Below are 17,398 nucleotides of genomic sequence, written 5' to 3' on the forward strand. Positions count from 1 at the left end.
GCACCTCAGCCCGGGGGTGTCGTGCCCTGCTCGGCACCTCGCGGAGATGGCCCTCGTCATGAGCAATGGGCACGGGGACCTCGGTTCAAGGAAGCACGTTGCAGTGCTGCATTCAGGAAGTTTCCACAAATCCAGAACATTTGATGGAGGCCAGCACCATCACAGAGTGCCCATTGTCTGCCCATGCCTGCGCTCACAGGACTGCCATGCAGCACGGCGGTGAAGAAGCTGCCAGAGCACTCAGGTGTTACACCAAGGCAAGGGGTCAGAAGGGGAGTGTGTCGGTAGAAGGAGGACAGTATTGGAGAGCCAAGGGCTGCTGTTCCCTGGCAGTGCTGCCATGCCAGGAACTTTTCCCCCTCCATCTCTGCACACAGGACATGTCCCTGCAGCTCCAGAAAGGCCTTGGAAGGAAGAATCTCAGGAAAAATATAGTTGCTTAATGGCCCTTAGACAAAGAGAGAGCAGGGAACCTTCAGAAAAGAAAATCACAGAAGAAATTAGAATGGGGATGACAACTTTATCAGAAATTAAATACCACAAGCAAATACGACAAATTCAGAAGACAGTCTGGGTCTGTGATGAATTACATTATAAATGCTATTCATAATTTTATTCCTTCAGAAAAACATCCAGCTATCAGTTTGCACATTGCACCCTTGAGTTCGTGGTTCCTCATGCTGTAGATGAGGGGGTTCAGTGCCGGAGGCACCACCGAGTACAGAACTGCCACCACCAGGTCCAGGGATGGGGAGGAGATGGAGGGGGGCTTCAGGTAGGCAAACATGGCAGTGCTGAGAAAGAGGGAGACCACGGCCAGGTGAGGGAAGCACGTGGAAAAGGCTTTGTGCCGCCCCTGCTCAGAGGGGATCCTCAGCACAGCCCTGAAGATCTGCACGTAGGACAGAATGATGGAAACAAAACAACCAAATGCTATGAAGGCACTAGCCACAATTAGCCCCACTTCCCTGAGGTAGGTGTGTGAGCAGGAGAGCTTGAGGATCTGTGGGATTTCACAGAAGAACTGTCCCAGGGCATTGCCTTGGCAGAGCGGCAGTGACAGTGTATTGGCCGTGTGCAGCGCAGCATAGAGAAACCCACTGGCCCAGGCAGCTGCTGCCACGTGGACACAAGCTCTGCTGCCCAGCAGGGTCCCGTAGTGCAGGGGCTGGCAGATGGCCACAAAGCGGTCATAGGCCATGACGGTGAGGAGAGAACACTCTGCTGAAAGGAAAAAGAGAATCAGGAAGAGCTGTGCAGCACATCCCGCATAGGAGATGTCCCTGGTGTCCCAGAGGGAGTTGGCCATGGCTTTGGGGAGAGTGGTGGAGATGGAGCCCAGGTCAATGAGGGAGAGGTTGAGGAGGAAGAAGTACATGGGGGTGTGCAGGTGGCGGTCACACACTACGGCGGTGATGATGAGGCCGTTGGCCATGAGGGCAGCCAGGTAGATGCCCAGGGAGAGCCAGAAGTGCAAGAGCTGCAGCTCCCGCGTGTCTGCAAATGCCAGGAGGAGGAAGTGGGTGATGGAGCTGCTGTTGGACATCTGCTGCCTCCAACCATAGGGTCCTCTTTATGGAGCAAAACCAGTGACAAGTCAGGCAATACTTCTGTAAAGCCAAGTGAAAGGCATTTCTCCTAGATGCGCCCCTGCTGCCCCATGTCCCCCCCTCTCCCGTTCCTGGGAGAGCTCCCTTCAGAGCCGTGGCTGGAGCTGTGCTGAGTGCTGGCCGAGTGTGCTGTGAGGAGCAGGGGCTGTGCCCGCTGGCTGCCCAGCACTGAGCCCTGCTCTGCAGCAGGGGCTTCATGGGAACCCTGGGGGCAGGGGCCAGTCCTTGCCTGGCACTGGCTCAGCCCAAACTGCTCCCAGTGCAGAAGGGCCTGTCAGCATCTGCTCCACCCGTGCTGAGCAACGGCCACGGCCAGAGTCAGGTCAGGAGGGGTTTGTGCTGTGCTCAGGGAGAGCAGGGTGAGTGCTGAGAGGCAAGGGGACTGTCTGTGGCTTTGGGAGAATGAGGGAATCTGCTCTGTCCCTCCAGATCCTTCCCAGTTGCTGGATGAGAAGTTTACTAATGGTCTGGACCCCTTGGTCTAAAGGCTGTGCTGAGTGGGAGAGGAGAGCAGAGGTGCGTTGCTCAGGGAAGGCACCTGCACGGCAGACCATGGCCAGGAGGTGCCCCCATCTCCCCTGCATCAGGGTTCCCCTCAGCATCTCCCCCCCTCCCTGCCCAGGGCTCTGCTGCCTCCAGCTGTCCCTGCCAGCAGCTCTTTCTCTGGCCCCAGGGCTCTTCCCTGCCAGCGCTCACAGAGCCCAGCTCAGCCCCTGTGTGCCAGCTCTGCCCTGCAGCCGCTCTCTGTCTGCACACCGGAATGAACAGCTCCCCCAAAGCCTGAGGGAAAAGGAGAGCTGATGCTGGTTTCATCTGCAGCCTGCTGGGGAGGGAAGGCACTTGCTCAGCTCCCTCATCAACCTCCCTGTGATGCTTTCAGCATCTCAGCCCCTGCTCTGACATGCACAGCTGTTTCCATTGCCACCAAGCGGAGCCAGAGAAAAGTGGCAGCAGAGATTCAGGCAAGCACAGAGCCAAGCAGTGATCCCCTGCCATGAACGTGCCCATGGAAAGTCCCCTTGGAAATGACCTGGAGCTGTGAGCAACCCTGTCACATGCAGCACTCACTCAGAAGAACAGGGACCTTTTCCTAATGGGGGTCGTTCCTTTCTCTCCCACATTCTCCCCGCAGCCGCACGGGAGCTCCCCGGCAGGCTGAGAGCTGCCCCTGGCAGGCGGCAGAGCCCCTGCCCCAGCACACAGCCCCCGCGGCTGCAGGGACCCTGCTGGCAAGGACAGCCCTGGGCACCCCTGCCTGCACAGCCACCTTCACAGCCCTGCAGCCGGCCCTGGCACAAGGCAGCCCACATGCCCTGGCCCTCCCACGCTGCAGCAGGGAAGCCCTGCTCTGCAGCACACTGGCCTCCTCCACAGCAAAAGGCTCCCACACGGTCCCACAGGCTGGGGGTGCCCCAGCTGCTGCAGACCCGGCTAGCAACTGCAGAGGCATTGCCCTGCAGCCACACACTTACCGGCTCAAGGGCTCTGCAGATTTCTCCAGCAGGGAGCTCTCAGCAGCCTCCCACCAAGGTCTGCCATTGAGCTCTCCCTGCCTCCCTCCTCTGCCCTGGGTGCCTGCAGGCAGTGCCTCAGCCCTGCTGCACTTTGCAGAGGAGCTGCTGGTGGGCAGAGCTGTCTCTCTGCAGCGCTGCCCGCTTGCCAGGAGCTGCCTCCATGGCAGGAGCCCGGCCCAGCTCGGCAGCAGGGAGCAGCCCAAGGCAGCCCTTGCTCTGCCCCTCTGGGCTCCCTCCAGGTGTCCCTGGGGCTGCAGGGGAACCTGCTGGGCAGCAGGATGGTGCAATCACTCATGCTCCTTGCCTCACCTGGGGGGACACACTTATTTCCAGCAGTGGCAATTCTCTTAGGAGAAAAAGTTTTGTGCATGAGTATCAACCTTTGTTAACCCGTTGCAAGAGAGGACACCAGTAAGACTGCAGCAAAGGATCGAAGTACTCTTAAAGGAGCGTGTGTGTACGTGTGTGTCTGGTGGTTCTACAGGCAGTGCGGGGAGGATGTCTTCAGTGCTTCAGTAAGCCCTGCAGAGCCCATTTCAGCACTTCATTGCACAGTCCGAGGGCTCAAGACTCAGGTCTCCTTTGCCCAGGCCATGTCTCTGCTCTGAAGCAAAGCCTTTGCACCCACGGGCTCGGGGACACTTGGTACCAGTTGCCTTATGGCCAGGCAGAGCTGGGCTGGTGCCACAGCTGGGGGGCTTCAGCCCAGATGTGCAGCAGTGCCCTCAGCCAGGGGCCCACGCAGAGGCAGCTGGAGCCCGTCCTGTTGCAGACAGAGCTGTGGCACTGAGGGAACCAAGTGCCAGGGCAGGTGGCAGAGCTCAGATCACCTGCTCGGCAAGGACAGCAGCCTCCAACGGTTCCAACATTGAAAATGGAGTTTATACTTGTGAGGCAATTCCAGGGCGCCCGAAGGAGCGTTCCCTCATTCTGCACAGGCCACAGCCTGCCAGTGTGTGACCTGGGGCCTGCACTCTGCTGCTCTCCTGCCTCACTCCCCCTGGGAGATGAGACTCCACCATTTCTTTGCTCCTAGAGCCAAGGTGGAAAACGAATGATGCAGGGTCTCAGATCCAGGTGAGCATCACAGCTGTTGGCTCATCTGGCAGCTGTGCTAGAATGCCGCTGCAACGTACCTGCAGACACCTAAAGGGGCATTGTCACTGCGCTGCCCTGTGACTGTCAGCGGGTGGTTACTTGACCACTGGCTTGCAGGATCCCACCAAGCCTCTGTCTCGCTGCTCCCCTCCTTCCTCACTCACCTTGATGTCTTTAGGGTTGTTCTCTCACATAATTCTCACCCCTCTCCCGTTGTGTTTTGTCCTTTCTGCCATAGGGTATCACAGAGGTGCCACTAGAATTGCTTATTGGCTCAGGTTTGGGCAGGGGCTGGTCCATTTTGGAGTCAAATGAAAGTGGCTGTTATGGCCATGGAGTCAGCTCTTGATCTCTTCTCACCTTTGCCAGCCCTGCAAACACCTCCAAACCACTCCCAAACCCCTGCCATGTCAACCCACAGGATCTCTAAATTCCCCAAGAAGATGTGAGGTTATTGATCCTAAGGCTTCCTCACGCTGCTTAAATAAGACTTTTCCCCTTCCTCTCCCTGATTTAGGTTATTTCAGAGCAGTTACCCTGAACCACACCTGTGTCACCGGGGCCAAGCTCAGGCATGTAACAACAAAAATAATAATGGCTACCAAGTGTCCAAGGTCACACGCCAGCAAAATGTTTTGCTGCGGCGCATGCTGGGGTGGTGGGCAGAGGTCACTGTGACGGTGAAATGAGATGTCCCTAAGAAGAGCAATCCATGCTGTCCCTGGGACCAGAGACATGCAGGGCTGGACTGTGCAGTGCTGCAGGAGAAGACATTGCTGCCAGCGATGCCTCTGCAGCCCCAGAGGACATGTGGTTCCGGTGAACCTTATATCCAGAAAGGACAAGGTGCTTTTGATTGTGTCCTTGACAATGGACATCCCGTGATGCAGGAACACTTTGAAAATCCTTGGTGTGTTTCTCTATTGCCTCACCACAGCAATGACTTTCAACAGTGCTGGCTAACTGGGGAGGTCCAAGAAGGCTGAATGTTAGTCAAGTGGTGCCCACCTACAAGAAGGGTAGGAGGGAGGATCGGGATAACTACAGGCCTGTCAACCTGATCTTAGTGCCAGGGAAGGTTGTGGAGCTGATCATCCTGAGCACCATCACACAGGAGGCGCAGGAAAACCAGGAGTTCAGGACCAGCCAGCATGGGTTTATGAAAGGCAGGTCCTGTCTGATGAATCTGATCTCCTCCTGGGACAAGGTGACCTGCCTAGTGGATGAGGGAAATGCTGTGGATGCTGTCTACCTGGACCTTAGGAAAGCCTTTTGGCTCCACCTCCCACTTCATTCTCGTGGAGAAACTGGCTGCTCATGGCTTCGGTGGGTGTTCTCCGCACTGGGTTAGAGCTGGCTGGACAGCCAAGGCCCAAGAGGGGTAGGAAATGGAGTGACATCCAGGTGACGATGGCCCATAAGGAGTGGTGTTCCTCAGGGCTCAGTGCTGGGGCCAGTCCTGTTTCAGAACTTCATCAATGACCCAGACAAGGGGACTGAGTTCACCCTCAGTGAGTTTGCATACAACATCAAGTGGGGTGGAAGTGCTGATGTCCTTGAGGGCAGGAAGGCTCTGCAGAGGGATCTGCACGGGTTGGACCTTTCAAGTGAGTCCAATTGTATGAAGTTCAGCCAGGAGAAGTGCCAGTTCTGCACTTGGGTCACAACCCCACACAAGGCTACAGGCTTGGGGCAGAGTGGCTGGAAGGCTGCCTGCTGGGGAGCTACCCTGAGGGTGCAGGGTGACAGATGGTTGAACATGAGCCATCAGTGTGCCCGGGTGGCCAATAAGGCCAATATCATCCTGTCTGGTACCAGAAACAGTGTGGCCAGCAGGACCAGGGCAGTTATCGACCCCCTGTACTCGGCACTGCTGACGCCACACCTTGAACACTGTGTTTCCATTTTGGGCCCCTCACTCCAAGAGTAATGTTGAGGTGTTTTAGTATGTCCAGAGAAGGGCAACAATGGTGGTGAAGGGTCTGGATCCCTGCTTGGATGAAGAGCACCTGAGGGGACTTGGGTTGTATAGTGTGGAGAAGAGGAACCACAGGGGGGATCTTTCTGCTCTCTAGAACTGCCTGAAAGGTTGATGTAGACCTGGAAGTTTGGGTTGTAGACCTGAAAGGTGGGGTAGGTCTCTTCTCCCAGGTACACCAGGAGAGGTTTAGTTTGGCTATGAGCAAAAACATCTGCACTGCAAGGGTGGTCAAGCATTGGAACAGGCTGCCCAGGGAGCTGGTGGATTCACCACCCTGGAGGTGTTTCAAAAGTACATAGATGCAGTGCTTCGGGACATGATTTAGTGATGGGATTGGCCGTCCTGTGGTAACGGTTGGATTTGATTATCTTGAAGGTCTTTTTCAACCTAAATGATTCTCTGTTCCTATGCTTCTATGATATCACAAGCCTACCTAGACCAGTTACTGAGCAAGTTGCTTTAGCTGACCCTGCCTCAGTTGGAGGGCTGGATTCAATGATCTCCAGCAGTCATTCCAACCTGGAAAAAAAAGCCATATATATGAAAGATCGTATATCATGTGTGTGTCAACACATCTACGGAAGTTCATGTGAAAAATGTTTCTCCACTCAAATAGCTTGTGGGAAATGCCTTTGATAAATCTGAATGAAACAAGGCTGCTTTTCTGTGGCCAGGTCATGGGTTAGAATGAGGGTGATGGAGGGGTGTGTTATGAGGAGGAAAGCTGATTCTCAGGAACTCCTCATGCAGGAGGACGTGCCTGGCTGTGAAGGGGCCTGTGAGGCCAGTTCTGTCTCTGGAGGTGACAGGCCAGCACCAGGAACATGGCTGGGACAGTCCCTCTGCCAAGCTACAGCACAGGACCTCTCCAGGAAAAGGGCTGGGGTACAGCCTGTCATCTCCATTTTGCCTGTGGACATGACAGGACAGCAGTAGGAAGGTACTGTGGTCATGTCTCTGGGAGAAGCTGAAAGGCCTGCAGCAGCCATGTGGTTTAGAAGACCATGTGGAGATGACTTCACTTTTTTGAGGGGAAAGACCACCAAAAAAATATATTGAGTTAGGTTCCCTGCTTGGAGAGTAGTTCCTGAGGTGGTAAAACTTTCCTGGGTAGTGGGAAAAAAGAGGAGAGAGGAAAAATCTAATTTTTAGATTAGACAAAGTCTAATGCTGAAGATGAAGACTAGCTATCGGGAGGAAGAACTGTCACCAAGGGTCCTGCTGCGGTGCAAGGGCTCAGCCAGAGTGAGCCTGGATCAGCCCATGGCTTTGTGTTTCAAGGAACAGCCGGTGAGAGTGGAGGTACCTCAGTGAAGGTATGGCAATGTTGGGGTGAGAGCAAGGCAGGGCAGCGAGATGGTGCCTACAGCCTGCAGGGCAACAGGGGCAGGGCTCCAACCATGTAGGACAGCTTGAAATAGAGATGGCAGAGGATGCTGGCAGGGCTTGAAGGCAGGAACATAAACCAGCTCTTTCTCCCCTTGGCAAAGGCAGCTGTTTCTCTCACTGAAGTCTGTGAGAAGACACATTGTCCCATGGCACTGGGACATCGTTGCCTCCTTGCAGCCCCATGGGGAAGCTGGAAGTTGCTGTGCCATTGCTGTCCTTCACTGGGCATTGGATGCCCACCTTCCATGGTCCCCAGGAAGAGCCCTGAGCCCTGTGTGAGGGACAGCACCGACCTCCCCACAGGCTGCAGGTCATGGCTTGGCCTTCCTGCTTCATCAAGCAAGCCATAGCTTTGCTCAGCAGCAGAGCTGCCTGCACAGCGCCTTTGCCTTCCTGCACTCACAGCCTCCCAGGATGGGCTCTAACAAGGCCATGGGGAGGCTTTCTCAGCCATGGCCCTCAGCGGGGCCCATTAACGCTTCCAGGGGCTGTGGGCTTTGCCTCTGACTTGGTGTTCTTGAGAGGTTTCTTCAGTCTCCTCTGAACACCTGAAGTCCACAGCACCACAGATACCCTGGGCTCATGAAGAGGCAGAACGCCCTGACGAGCCATGTCTCTTCCATCAGGGACATCTGGTCTTCAAGTTTGGCTCCTACACTTAATGAGATAAGTTTCAGCAGTACAGTGAAAGAGGAAGGCAGGTAATGAGCACTTTGGAGAAATGATAGAAGGCTTTTCCAGTTGCTCTTGATGCACAGTGTCTCCTGAGGAGTTGCGGACAGGTAGGAAAAGCAGTCCCTGGAGCTAAACACCGCGTGGACAGCGTTGCTCCTCATCTCTCCATCCTCAATATTTTTGTCCTTCAGCCTCATGAGACTTACATCACTTGACATCAGACTTCTTCAACCATCTCTGCAGCTGAATATAGCAAATTCTTGGCAGTAATAATTGGCTGCTTTCCTTATAGAACGGGGTGTAAACAGGAATAAAAGAGGGATTAATTATCAGGGGTGTGTTTGGGAGGGAGTGGGATAGAAATTAATAAATAAAAAAATACACTGCTCATCTATATAATTGTTATTTCGTACAGGTCTTCATGAGGTCTATTGCCACAACTGAAGAGTTGCCCATAGGGAATATTAGAGACACTACTGAAAGACAGAACAACTTTTCCTCTCTGAACCTTAAAGCAGAAACAACATAGGTAGAATGGATTGGAGTGATCACAGAGAAAGAGGAGAAAAGCATCTGGGGATGAACTTCTTAACCCATAGCTGTAAATCAGGAAACGAGGTCGTCAGCGTATTCCAAATATCTTGAATTCCAGAGAAGGTGTGAACATTCTAGGGCTCATGAGAAATATTAGGAAATTTCCCATTATTTTTATATTTATATATATATATATTTTTATATACCACTTTGATCTACTTATACGCAACAACTGGTATTAAGAACAGCACAGACTCTGCCTTCAGACGCCAGCTTCATATCTAATGCCATTCCATTTTGCACAGCTGTAGGGGCTATTCCTCACACTTCTTCCTGCAAAGCCTTCATGGCACCTGCAGGGTCCTTGCCCATCTCTTCCATTCCCGTGCATCTCTTTGTCACTGCCTTCTCCCATTCAGGAGCCGCTAACCAAGAGGTAACCGAGGCCACAAGCAGGCTGATGATCTGGGCTATCATTATGGCATCCATTACATCTGAGAAGCCCATAGGCCACTTGGAGGCACGTGGCCATGAAGGCAAGTTTGAGGTCCCTGGGGTCTCCAGCTTCCTTGGCGGATTGGCCATCAGCAGCCCAGCTGGTTATGGCTGCAGTAAGAAAGGCACTTGGACTCTGAGACAAAGTGTCATTTCAAATGGCCTTGGTTAGAGCAAACTCTCTACACACAGAGACAACCGTGTCAGCTGTATGCCGTCCCTTCCGAGGCCGGGAACACGGAGTTTCCAGCGTTGGGAGGGTGGTGCAGCAAGTGGTGCAGATCCTGCCTGCAGAAGGCTTATCCCTCACTGCTCCTGTCAGCTCTTGAAGTGTTTTCTGCCAGGGAAACCCATTCTAGTCATCACTTCTCGTGTTCTAAGAGGAGATGTTCACTTGGGAGTTGGTAACTGCAGTCTCAGGCAAAGGTAAGGGCGTGGGGTTGGCCATTCACCAGCAGCTTCCTGCAGATTTCTTCTTCCAATACGGCTTATTCTGCAACCCAGGGACACACTCAGCACAGCTCAGCCTGAAGGTTAAGAGGTACATGGAGCACAGCACAGGCCTGCTCAGGTTTTCTGTGACACTCATCACTAACTCCTCCATGTGCAATGGTCTGCTCAGATTCTCTCAGCCTTCTGATGAAGGTTAGAAGGAGAACGACATCTCCTTTAGATGGCTAGAGAAAGGGACCTGTACTTGAAGGCCTTGGTTGAAGGGAAAGTGGAAGATGATCTGCAGGAGCGGGCTGGAAATTAGGACCATGCGTGGCAATCAGTTAGCTGAAGGGAATGTGCTCGAGCTTGTAGGTCACTAATCCTGGGAAGACAAGGAGTGTGAATAGACACAACAATTAACATGATGAGTCATGCTGAGAGAGCATAGGGGAGTGGGGGACGGATGCCGTGAAGGAAAGGTAACACCTTGCTGTTAATTGATGGTAGTTAACCACCAATCTGGGATTGCCGGGTATGCAAGGCTTAGCTTCAAGAACCAATCTGTTTAAAACGCGCACCTTCAAGAAACAATCCGTTTAAAAAATGCAGCTTCAAGAAACAATCTTTTTAAAACGCGCGACTTCTGAAAGTGTATATAAACTCGTGCTTCTGTACAATAAATTTACATTTGCTTGTATCAACCTGCGTCCCGTCTCTCCATCGCAGCAATGATCCCTGACCAACATGGCACAAATGCTTTGCTGGACTTGTTTTGAACAAAAGACAAGGCAGGAATGGTGAAAAATGTGGATGGCACCTTTCAGTCAAGTATGGGTGATGCTGGTAAAATAGAAATCAAGAGCAAGTCAACAAGACAAATTGTAGCAGGGCTGAGTAGAGAGGAAAGATCACCTCCACCAACCCTTGGGCAGTGCTCTTCCTAATGCAGCCCAGGATGCCGTGGGCCTTATTTGAAAGGTGCAAAGCCAGGAGAAGAGGAGGCTTTGGGGACACCTAAGAACAGCCTTCCCATATCTTCTTGGGCCATATCAGCAAGAAAAGGCAGCCAGGTTCTTGCCTGTTGTGCATGATGGGAGGATGAGGGCCAATGGGCATCAGCTGAAGCAAGGGAAGACAATGTCCTTCCCCATGAAGACAGTCAAGCAGTGGAGCAGATGTCCCACAGAGCCTGTGTGTTATAAATTCAGACCACAACGGATCATAATCCAATTAAAATTTTATTAATTATAGCAAGTAGAATATGAGCAAAACCAGCGCTGGACGGCAGGGGAGTCTGCGCTCCGCCAACTGCCATCCTGAGCAGTTCAAACAGTCCCTTTTTATACATCTTTACTTCCGTGTTCATGAGGTAGTGGAGTCATGCTTCAATTGTTGTTAGGGGGTCGTTTTCTGCCTCCTGGTGGTCTTCCTCCTTTGTCCCATAGTTGACCCCTCACTCATATGTCCTTATATGGGGTTGTTTGCCCTGGTGTCTGGTTTAGTTTGTGTATTGCGGTTATATTATCTTACACAAGCGGTGTCTGGTTTAGTTTGTGTATTGCGGTTATCCTATCTTACACAAGCGGTGTCTGGTAGCTGTTTGCATAAGCGTTTTCATCTCTTTTGTTGCCTAACCTTTACATTGAGCTTAACATAAATCTTAATAAACAATACCCTAGTCCATAGTTTCTCACAACCCCCCCTTTTTCTTTTTATCCTATTATTGTTTATTAGGCGCTACTTTCATTCTCGGCACTGCAAGCAAACCTTTTTCCACAATCCCAACATTTATCATAACACTCACAAGGTAATACCTCACAATTACAATAGGCATAGTTCTCACGTGGCATAACGCATTCACAACAATCTTCATCCTCATTAATAGATACATTCTTATATTTTGCCCCAGACCTCGTAGTTAAAATAAGCAATTTAGCTATGTCAAACCGTTCTTTAATAAAATGTAAAATATAGCGTAATATACAAGGCCCAAATATAAGTCCCAGAATCAACATAATAAGCGGTTCTGCTAAAGCAGACAACAAAGTGGTTGGACATATATAAAATGCCTTGCATTGGGCCTGAAGCTTTGCTAGATCTGGGGTAAAAACAGGGGAACCCTGTTCTATAGGTATCAGGGAATATAGATGCACGGAGAAATTCCACTTCCCTGGACCAATCTGAGTTTGAATTAATTTTGACTCTGGTAAATTATATAATTTCCAGGCCATAGGTTCATGAGGGTTTCCATTTGCTTGTGTTATTATCAATAACAAAACTAACGGTATACCAGGAAAAAGGGTGTCTGTCAATTTTGCCAATTTAACTATATTTTTACCAGTCCTGGGGAAGTTCGGCCATTGCTGCTTTTGTGTCCCATTGTTCTGGTTCTTTTCTCAACAGTTTGTTCCTCCTCTGCCTTGCCCGTCGACTCGGTTGCTTCGAGCCACGGGGTGTACCATCTTCTCGGCAGCAAGGGAATTCTTCAGGAGAACAGCTGCTTCGGGCTTTCTGCCTGTTTACATAGGCTTCCCACTTTGCAGCTTTAACTAATGGGGCAAAGCAAGACACGGTTAGTACTTCCCTTCTGCACTTTATAGCCAAGATTTCAGCTACAAAAGGGGACTGGTTCGGTGGAGTGGTAACAATAATATTGAGGGCTTATTCCTTTGGTAAAAATTTCCCACCACTCATGGGATTCTCGAATAATTTCTTGTTTAGACTCTAATTGTTTTAATTTCCACTCAGTGAGAGTTCTTTGGATTTTTCAACACTGTGTGTAAACTCCTATCGGAGGGTATCCACATTCACAGTGTGTCCACCATTTATTCTGGCATACCTTACACCTGAAACAAGCAAATGGATAACAATTGCAGTTCAAATTATTACACCTAATTCGTATATCTAGAGTGCATATATTATTTACATCAGCATATCTTCTATATTCAATATTGTGTGGTTGCATAAGTTTAGCAATTTCCTTCAACACACTTTGTACGCTTCCATATATAATAGATAAAAAAAGAAATAATTATAGCAAATATAAACAGCAATACACACTCTATACCAAAAGGTAATGCGGCAAAATAATCAAATAAAGTCTCTATCATTACGTTATCTTTTCAGGGTTATCTTCGTGTCACCTGGAGTACTGATTACTTTCCAGTGGGGTCTCGTCACTGGGCCTTTAATGCGACTGGCATGAGTCCATCCATGCTCAGCAGTGTGTATGGATTTGCTACTACAGGGAACCGGGTGATAGTTCTTTTGTTTATTTCCCTTAAATCATGTACGAGCCGATATTTCCCATTTGGCTTCTTTACAGGCAGAATGGGGTGTGAAAGGGTGACATACAAGGCTCTAAGATTCCTTGTGCTAACAATCGATCAATTTCTGGTTTTAATCCCCTCCGTCCTTCTAGGGATACGGGATATTGCCTTACCCTCACAGGTACGTGGGGTTCGGAAATTTGGATTTTAATCGGTGGGATTTCCAGTCTACTAATTGTGTCCGGAGAGTACCAGACATCGGGGTTAATTTGTTTTTGATCATCCACGGTCAAAGGATAAGCAGACACTGTTAGCTCTTGATTTTTCACTTTAATTTCTAATTGCAATTCAACAATTAAATCTCGTTCTCCTAACAGATTAAATTCTGCTTCAGGGATGAGCAAGAGTTCACCCATTCCAAATTTATTTTCTGTTTCGAATACCACATTTTTGATTTTGCTTACTTTAAAGGGTTCTCCTTTTGCCCCAATTACTTGTACTTTTTCAGGGGAAACTTTACATCCCTCAGGTATTTGCCTAATAGTCGATTTCTCAGCCCCAGTGTCTACTAAAAAGGTGAACTCTTGTTTATGGGGACCTATTTTTAATTTTATCAAGGGCTCATGATGACTCCGGTCCCCTAAGATATAGAGCCCCTGACTCTCCTATTCCGTTTTCAATATTTCCTCATCCCTGATCCTTTCTCTGCAATTCTTCTTTATATGTCCCTTCTTTCCACAGTAAAAAGAACATCTTTGTTCCTTCTTTACTACTACGTTCCCTTGTTTCGTTCCAGCAGATCTGTGTTCACCAGTCCGCCCTTTGCGATCCTTTCTGACCGCTGCTACCATCATTTTTACTTGTCGCTTGCTGCTCTCTTCTTCCCGCCTTACATAGACTTTCTGAGCTTCCCTCAATAATTCATCCAACCCTCTATTCTGCCAGTCTTCTAACTTTTCAATCTTCTTTCTGATATCTTCCCATGATTTTGCCACAAACTGACTTTTGAGGAGCGCTTGCCCTAAAGGGTCGTCTGGATTTACCCCAGAGTACAGCTGAAGGGCTTTCCTCAGTCGTTCCAGCCACTCAGTAGGGCTTTCATCTTTCTTTTGCATTTCATTAAATGCTTTATTGATATTCTGGCCACGGGGGACTGCTTCTCTAATTCCCTGAATTACTATAGTTCTCAGGTCCTGCATATGAGTTCTATGCACCGGATCCTGATTATTCTAATTAGGTCTTTGAAGTGGCCATTTAATATCTGCTTGGGGTCCCTGGGCATGTTGAGCATCCCACAGTCTCATTCCTGCTCGTCTAATCATATCTCTTTCCTCGGTAGTAAATAATTGACCAAGGATAGATTGCATCTCATCCCAAGTATAAAGGTTTGGTCCCAAAAATTGATTTAATCTTTCTGCCACTCCGAGTGGGTCCTCAATTAAGTTTCCCATCTCGGTTTGCTTTTTTTTTTAAATCTCGTAGGTCAGCCAAGTTTAGGGGTACGGAAATATATCCGATCACAGGTTGAGGTCCCCCCATGGGCATTTCTCTTAGGGGGTATATTTGAGCTGCCCCTTTTTGACTTCTAATTACGCGTCTAGGAGGAGAGGGAGACTCTTGTTCCAACTCTGGTGGGGGAGTGGGCGCTCTGGGGACCTCTGCAGGAGCAGGAGGAATGTAAGGAGGGGGGGTTAGAAGGGTTTCGTCTAACTCTTCCTTTTTTTTTTTTTTTTTTTTGTCGTTTAGTTTTTATTTCATTCAGCGGGTAAAGTCTAGCTCCCGGTCTTTCTAGCCACACCTCCGCATATTGACTCTCCTCCGGGTTAAGGGGTTTTTTTATTATTAACCCAGAGGTTTAACTGCTGTTTTACCCAATCTTCTTCTGACCCATAGACTGGCCAAAAGACATTTTTAGAAATCTTCTTCCCTCCCCATATCTTAGTACAATATTCTATCATTTTCTGCTTATCTTTCCCTAGGGTTCCAGGGAAATATCTCCAATTGTCTAAGATATATGCCAGAGGGGTATTCCTGGGTACAGTGGGTACCCTTCCTATGGGAGTCGAAGGCTTGCTGCCCTTCGCCCCCATCTTCTGGAATATCCACAAACATACACTCACTCGCTCCCCTTGTTCCTGGCCCAGTCCCTCGCGGGAGATGGGAAACGCAGTACTTAAGAGTCCACACTCGCTTGGTTCAGTACATCGAACCTCTCACTCGTTATATTCCAGGAAACCCAATCCCGCCCGAACGGCAAACCCGCGAACAAATTCGCAATATACTTACGCGTCCTGTGTCTTCGTCCGGACTCCCGTGCACAGAATTTTATGGGATTTTACCGGTCCTTTTTTGCTCAATATCCTAGAATTTAGGTTCGTCGGTAAGGTTGGAGTAAGCTGTTGGTCGCGGGGCCGCGAAATGTCGCGGGGCGCCTCCCCGGAGGACCAAAGCCCACCGTTCCTTATCCGAGTCACAGCACCAGAAATTGTTATAAATTGAGACCACAACGGATCATAATCCAATTAAAATTTTATTAATTATAGCAAGTAGAATATGAGCAAAACCAGCGCTGGACGGCAGGGGAGTCTGCGCTCCGCCAACTGCCGTCCTGAGCAGTTCAAAAAGTCCCTTTTTATACATCCTTACTTCCGTGTTCATGAGGTAGTGGAGTCATGCTTCAATTGTTGTTAGGGGGTCGTTTTCTGCCTCCTGGTGGTCTTCCTCCTTTGTCCCATAGTTGACCCCTCACTCATATGTCCTTATATGGGGTTGTTTGCCCTGGTGTCTGGTTTAGTTTGTGTATTGCGGTTATCTTATCTTGCACAAGCGGTGTCTGGTAGCTGTTTGCATAAGCGTTTTCATATCTTTTGTTGCCTAGCCTTTACATTGAGCTTAACATAAATCCTAATAAACAATACCCTAGTCCGTAGTTTCTCACATGTGCCATGTCCATCCTTGAAGTTTTGCAAGCTCCACTTGAAGGAAGGCCTGAGCTACCTGCTCTGACCCCATAGCTGATCCTGCTGTGAGCAACACGTTGGCCTGGACACCTCCAGAGGTTCCTCCCAGCATGAATGATTCTGGATCTCCATCCACCATGCATCTTGCCTTCATGATGGCAGGGAAATCACTCAGGTTTGCAGTGGTGGTTGGAGCCTAACAGAAAGTTGGTCAGATGACCTGCGACGTTCTTTTCCCACTCCAAGCTTTGCTGCTCAGATGCAGGGCTGCTTGGCTGCTTCCTATGGATTCCTATTCTTCACCCTTTCCTACCTTTTTCCCTCCTTTCCCACGCACAACTGCTTCTCCTTGACCACCCTCGTATCCTCCCACGCAAGCAGCCCTCCCCTCCTTTCCCTTTCCTCCCTGGCCATTGTCTGTCCTCCTTTGGTGATTCTTTGCAGGTTTTCACCATAGGTGGCCACTTAGAAGAGGGACTGATCATCCCCCTTGACTCAGCATCATCCCCCTTGACACAGCACTGTTGTGGCCACATCCAGATTATCTTTGCCTGGACTTTGAGGTTTCTCATTCTGGAGGAATGGGGAAAAACTGGAGAGGCTGTGGAGGATACCTGCCTGGATGGAGCCTGTGGAACCAGACTGAAGGTCCTGGATTCCTTGAGACTGGCAAAGTGAAGCCTCAGGGCACCACAGTAATAGCATGCACCTGCTTGAAGGGGGATGTCAGAGATAAGAGAGTGATTCCTGATAGCGGCAGGAAGAGAAAATCTCCACAAAGTGCTGCTTGGAAGGGTAAGATTGGATGTGAGGAAAAAGAAATGTCCCTCAGAGGGTTGCCCTCTGATGCCAGAGTTCACCCAGAGGCAGCCTGGATCGTCCCATGGCTTTGTGCTTCAAGGAACAAGCAGGGATGAGGGGAGAAACTTGAGAAAAGGCAGAGAAATGTGGGTGTGAGGGCTGGGTAGGAAAGCAAGGAAGAGTCCAACCCCCAGAGTGGAAAGAGGTGCCACATGGACAGTGTAGGGCAACTTGCAGTGGAGATGGCCCAGGGCTGCAGCAAGGCTGAATGGCCCCACAGGGGTCTGAGGCCTCTGTGCCCCTGGCACTGGCAGCTGCTTCTGCCACCAATGCCTGTGACACGGAACTTGATTTGGAGGGTCTTCTGTTCTGCCCTCCAAGAGCTTAGGGGTCAGGGCTTGGCCTTTCTGCTTCATAAAAAAAATCCAAATGTGTTTTGCAGCATTACAGCCACCGACACAGTGCCTTTGCCTACCTGCAGTTCTGGCCTCTAATTAGCTACTCTAACGAGTCCATGGGGACGCTTTGTCAGCAATGGCCCTCAGCGGGACCCATCAATGTTTGAAGGTATTTTCAGTGTTGCTTCTGACTTACATTCCTTCAGTGGTTGGTTCAGTCTGCTCTCAGTAGCTCAGGT

General features: G+C 50.1%; 1 protein-coding gene across 1 annotated transcript in view; it reads right to left on the minus strand.

The window, feature by feature from the left end:
* Nucleotides 1–459: 459 nt before the first annotated feature.
* The window catches only part of LOC308057725 (olfactory receptor 14C36-like), a 123,716-nt gene continuing 106,777 nt past the window's right edge, over nucleotides 460–17,398 (minus strand). The window contains exon 2 of the mRNA XM_080411784.1: nucleotides 460–3,470. Within this exon, the coding sequence (XP_080267910.1) occupies nucleotides 605–1,546 (942 nt within the window). The 5' untranslated portion in view covers nucleotides 1,547–3,470 and the 3' untranslated portion in view covers nucleotides 460–604. The remainder of the gene's footprint in view (nucleotides 3,471–17,398) is intronic.

Source organism: Falco punctatus (genome assembly GCF_963210335.1).
Source record: "Falco punctatus genome assembly, contig: scaffold_29, whole genome shotgun sequence".
In the NCBI taxonomy this organism is placed as follows: domain Eukaryota; kingdom Metazoa; phylum Chordata; class Aves; order Falconiformes; family Falconidae; genus Falco; species Falco punctatus.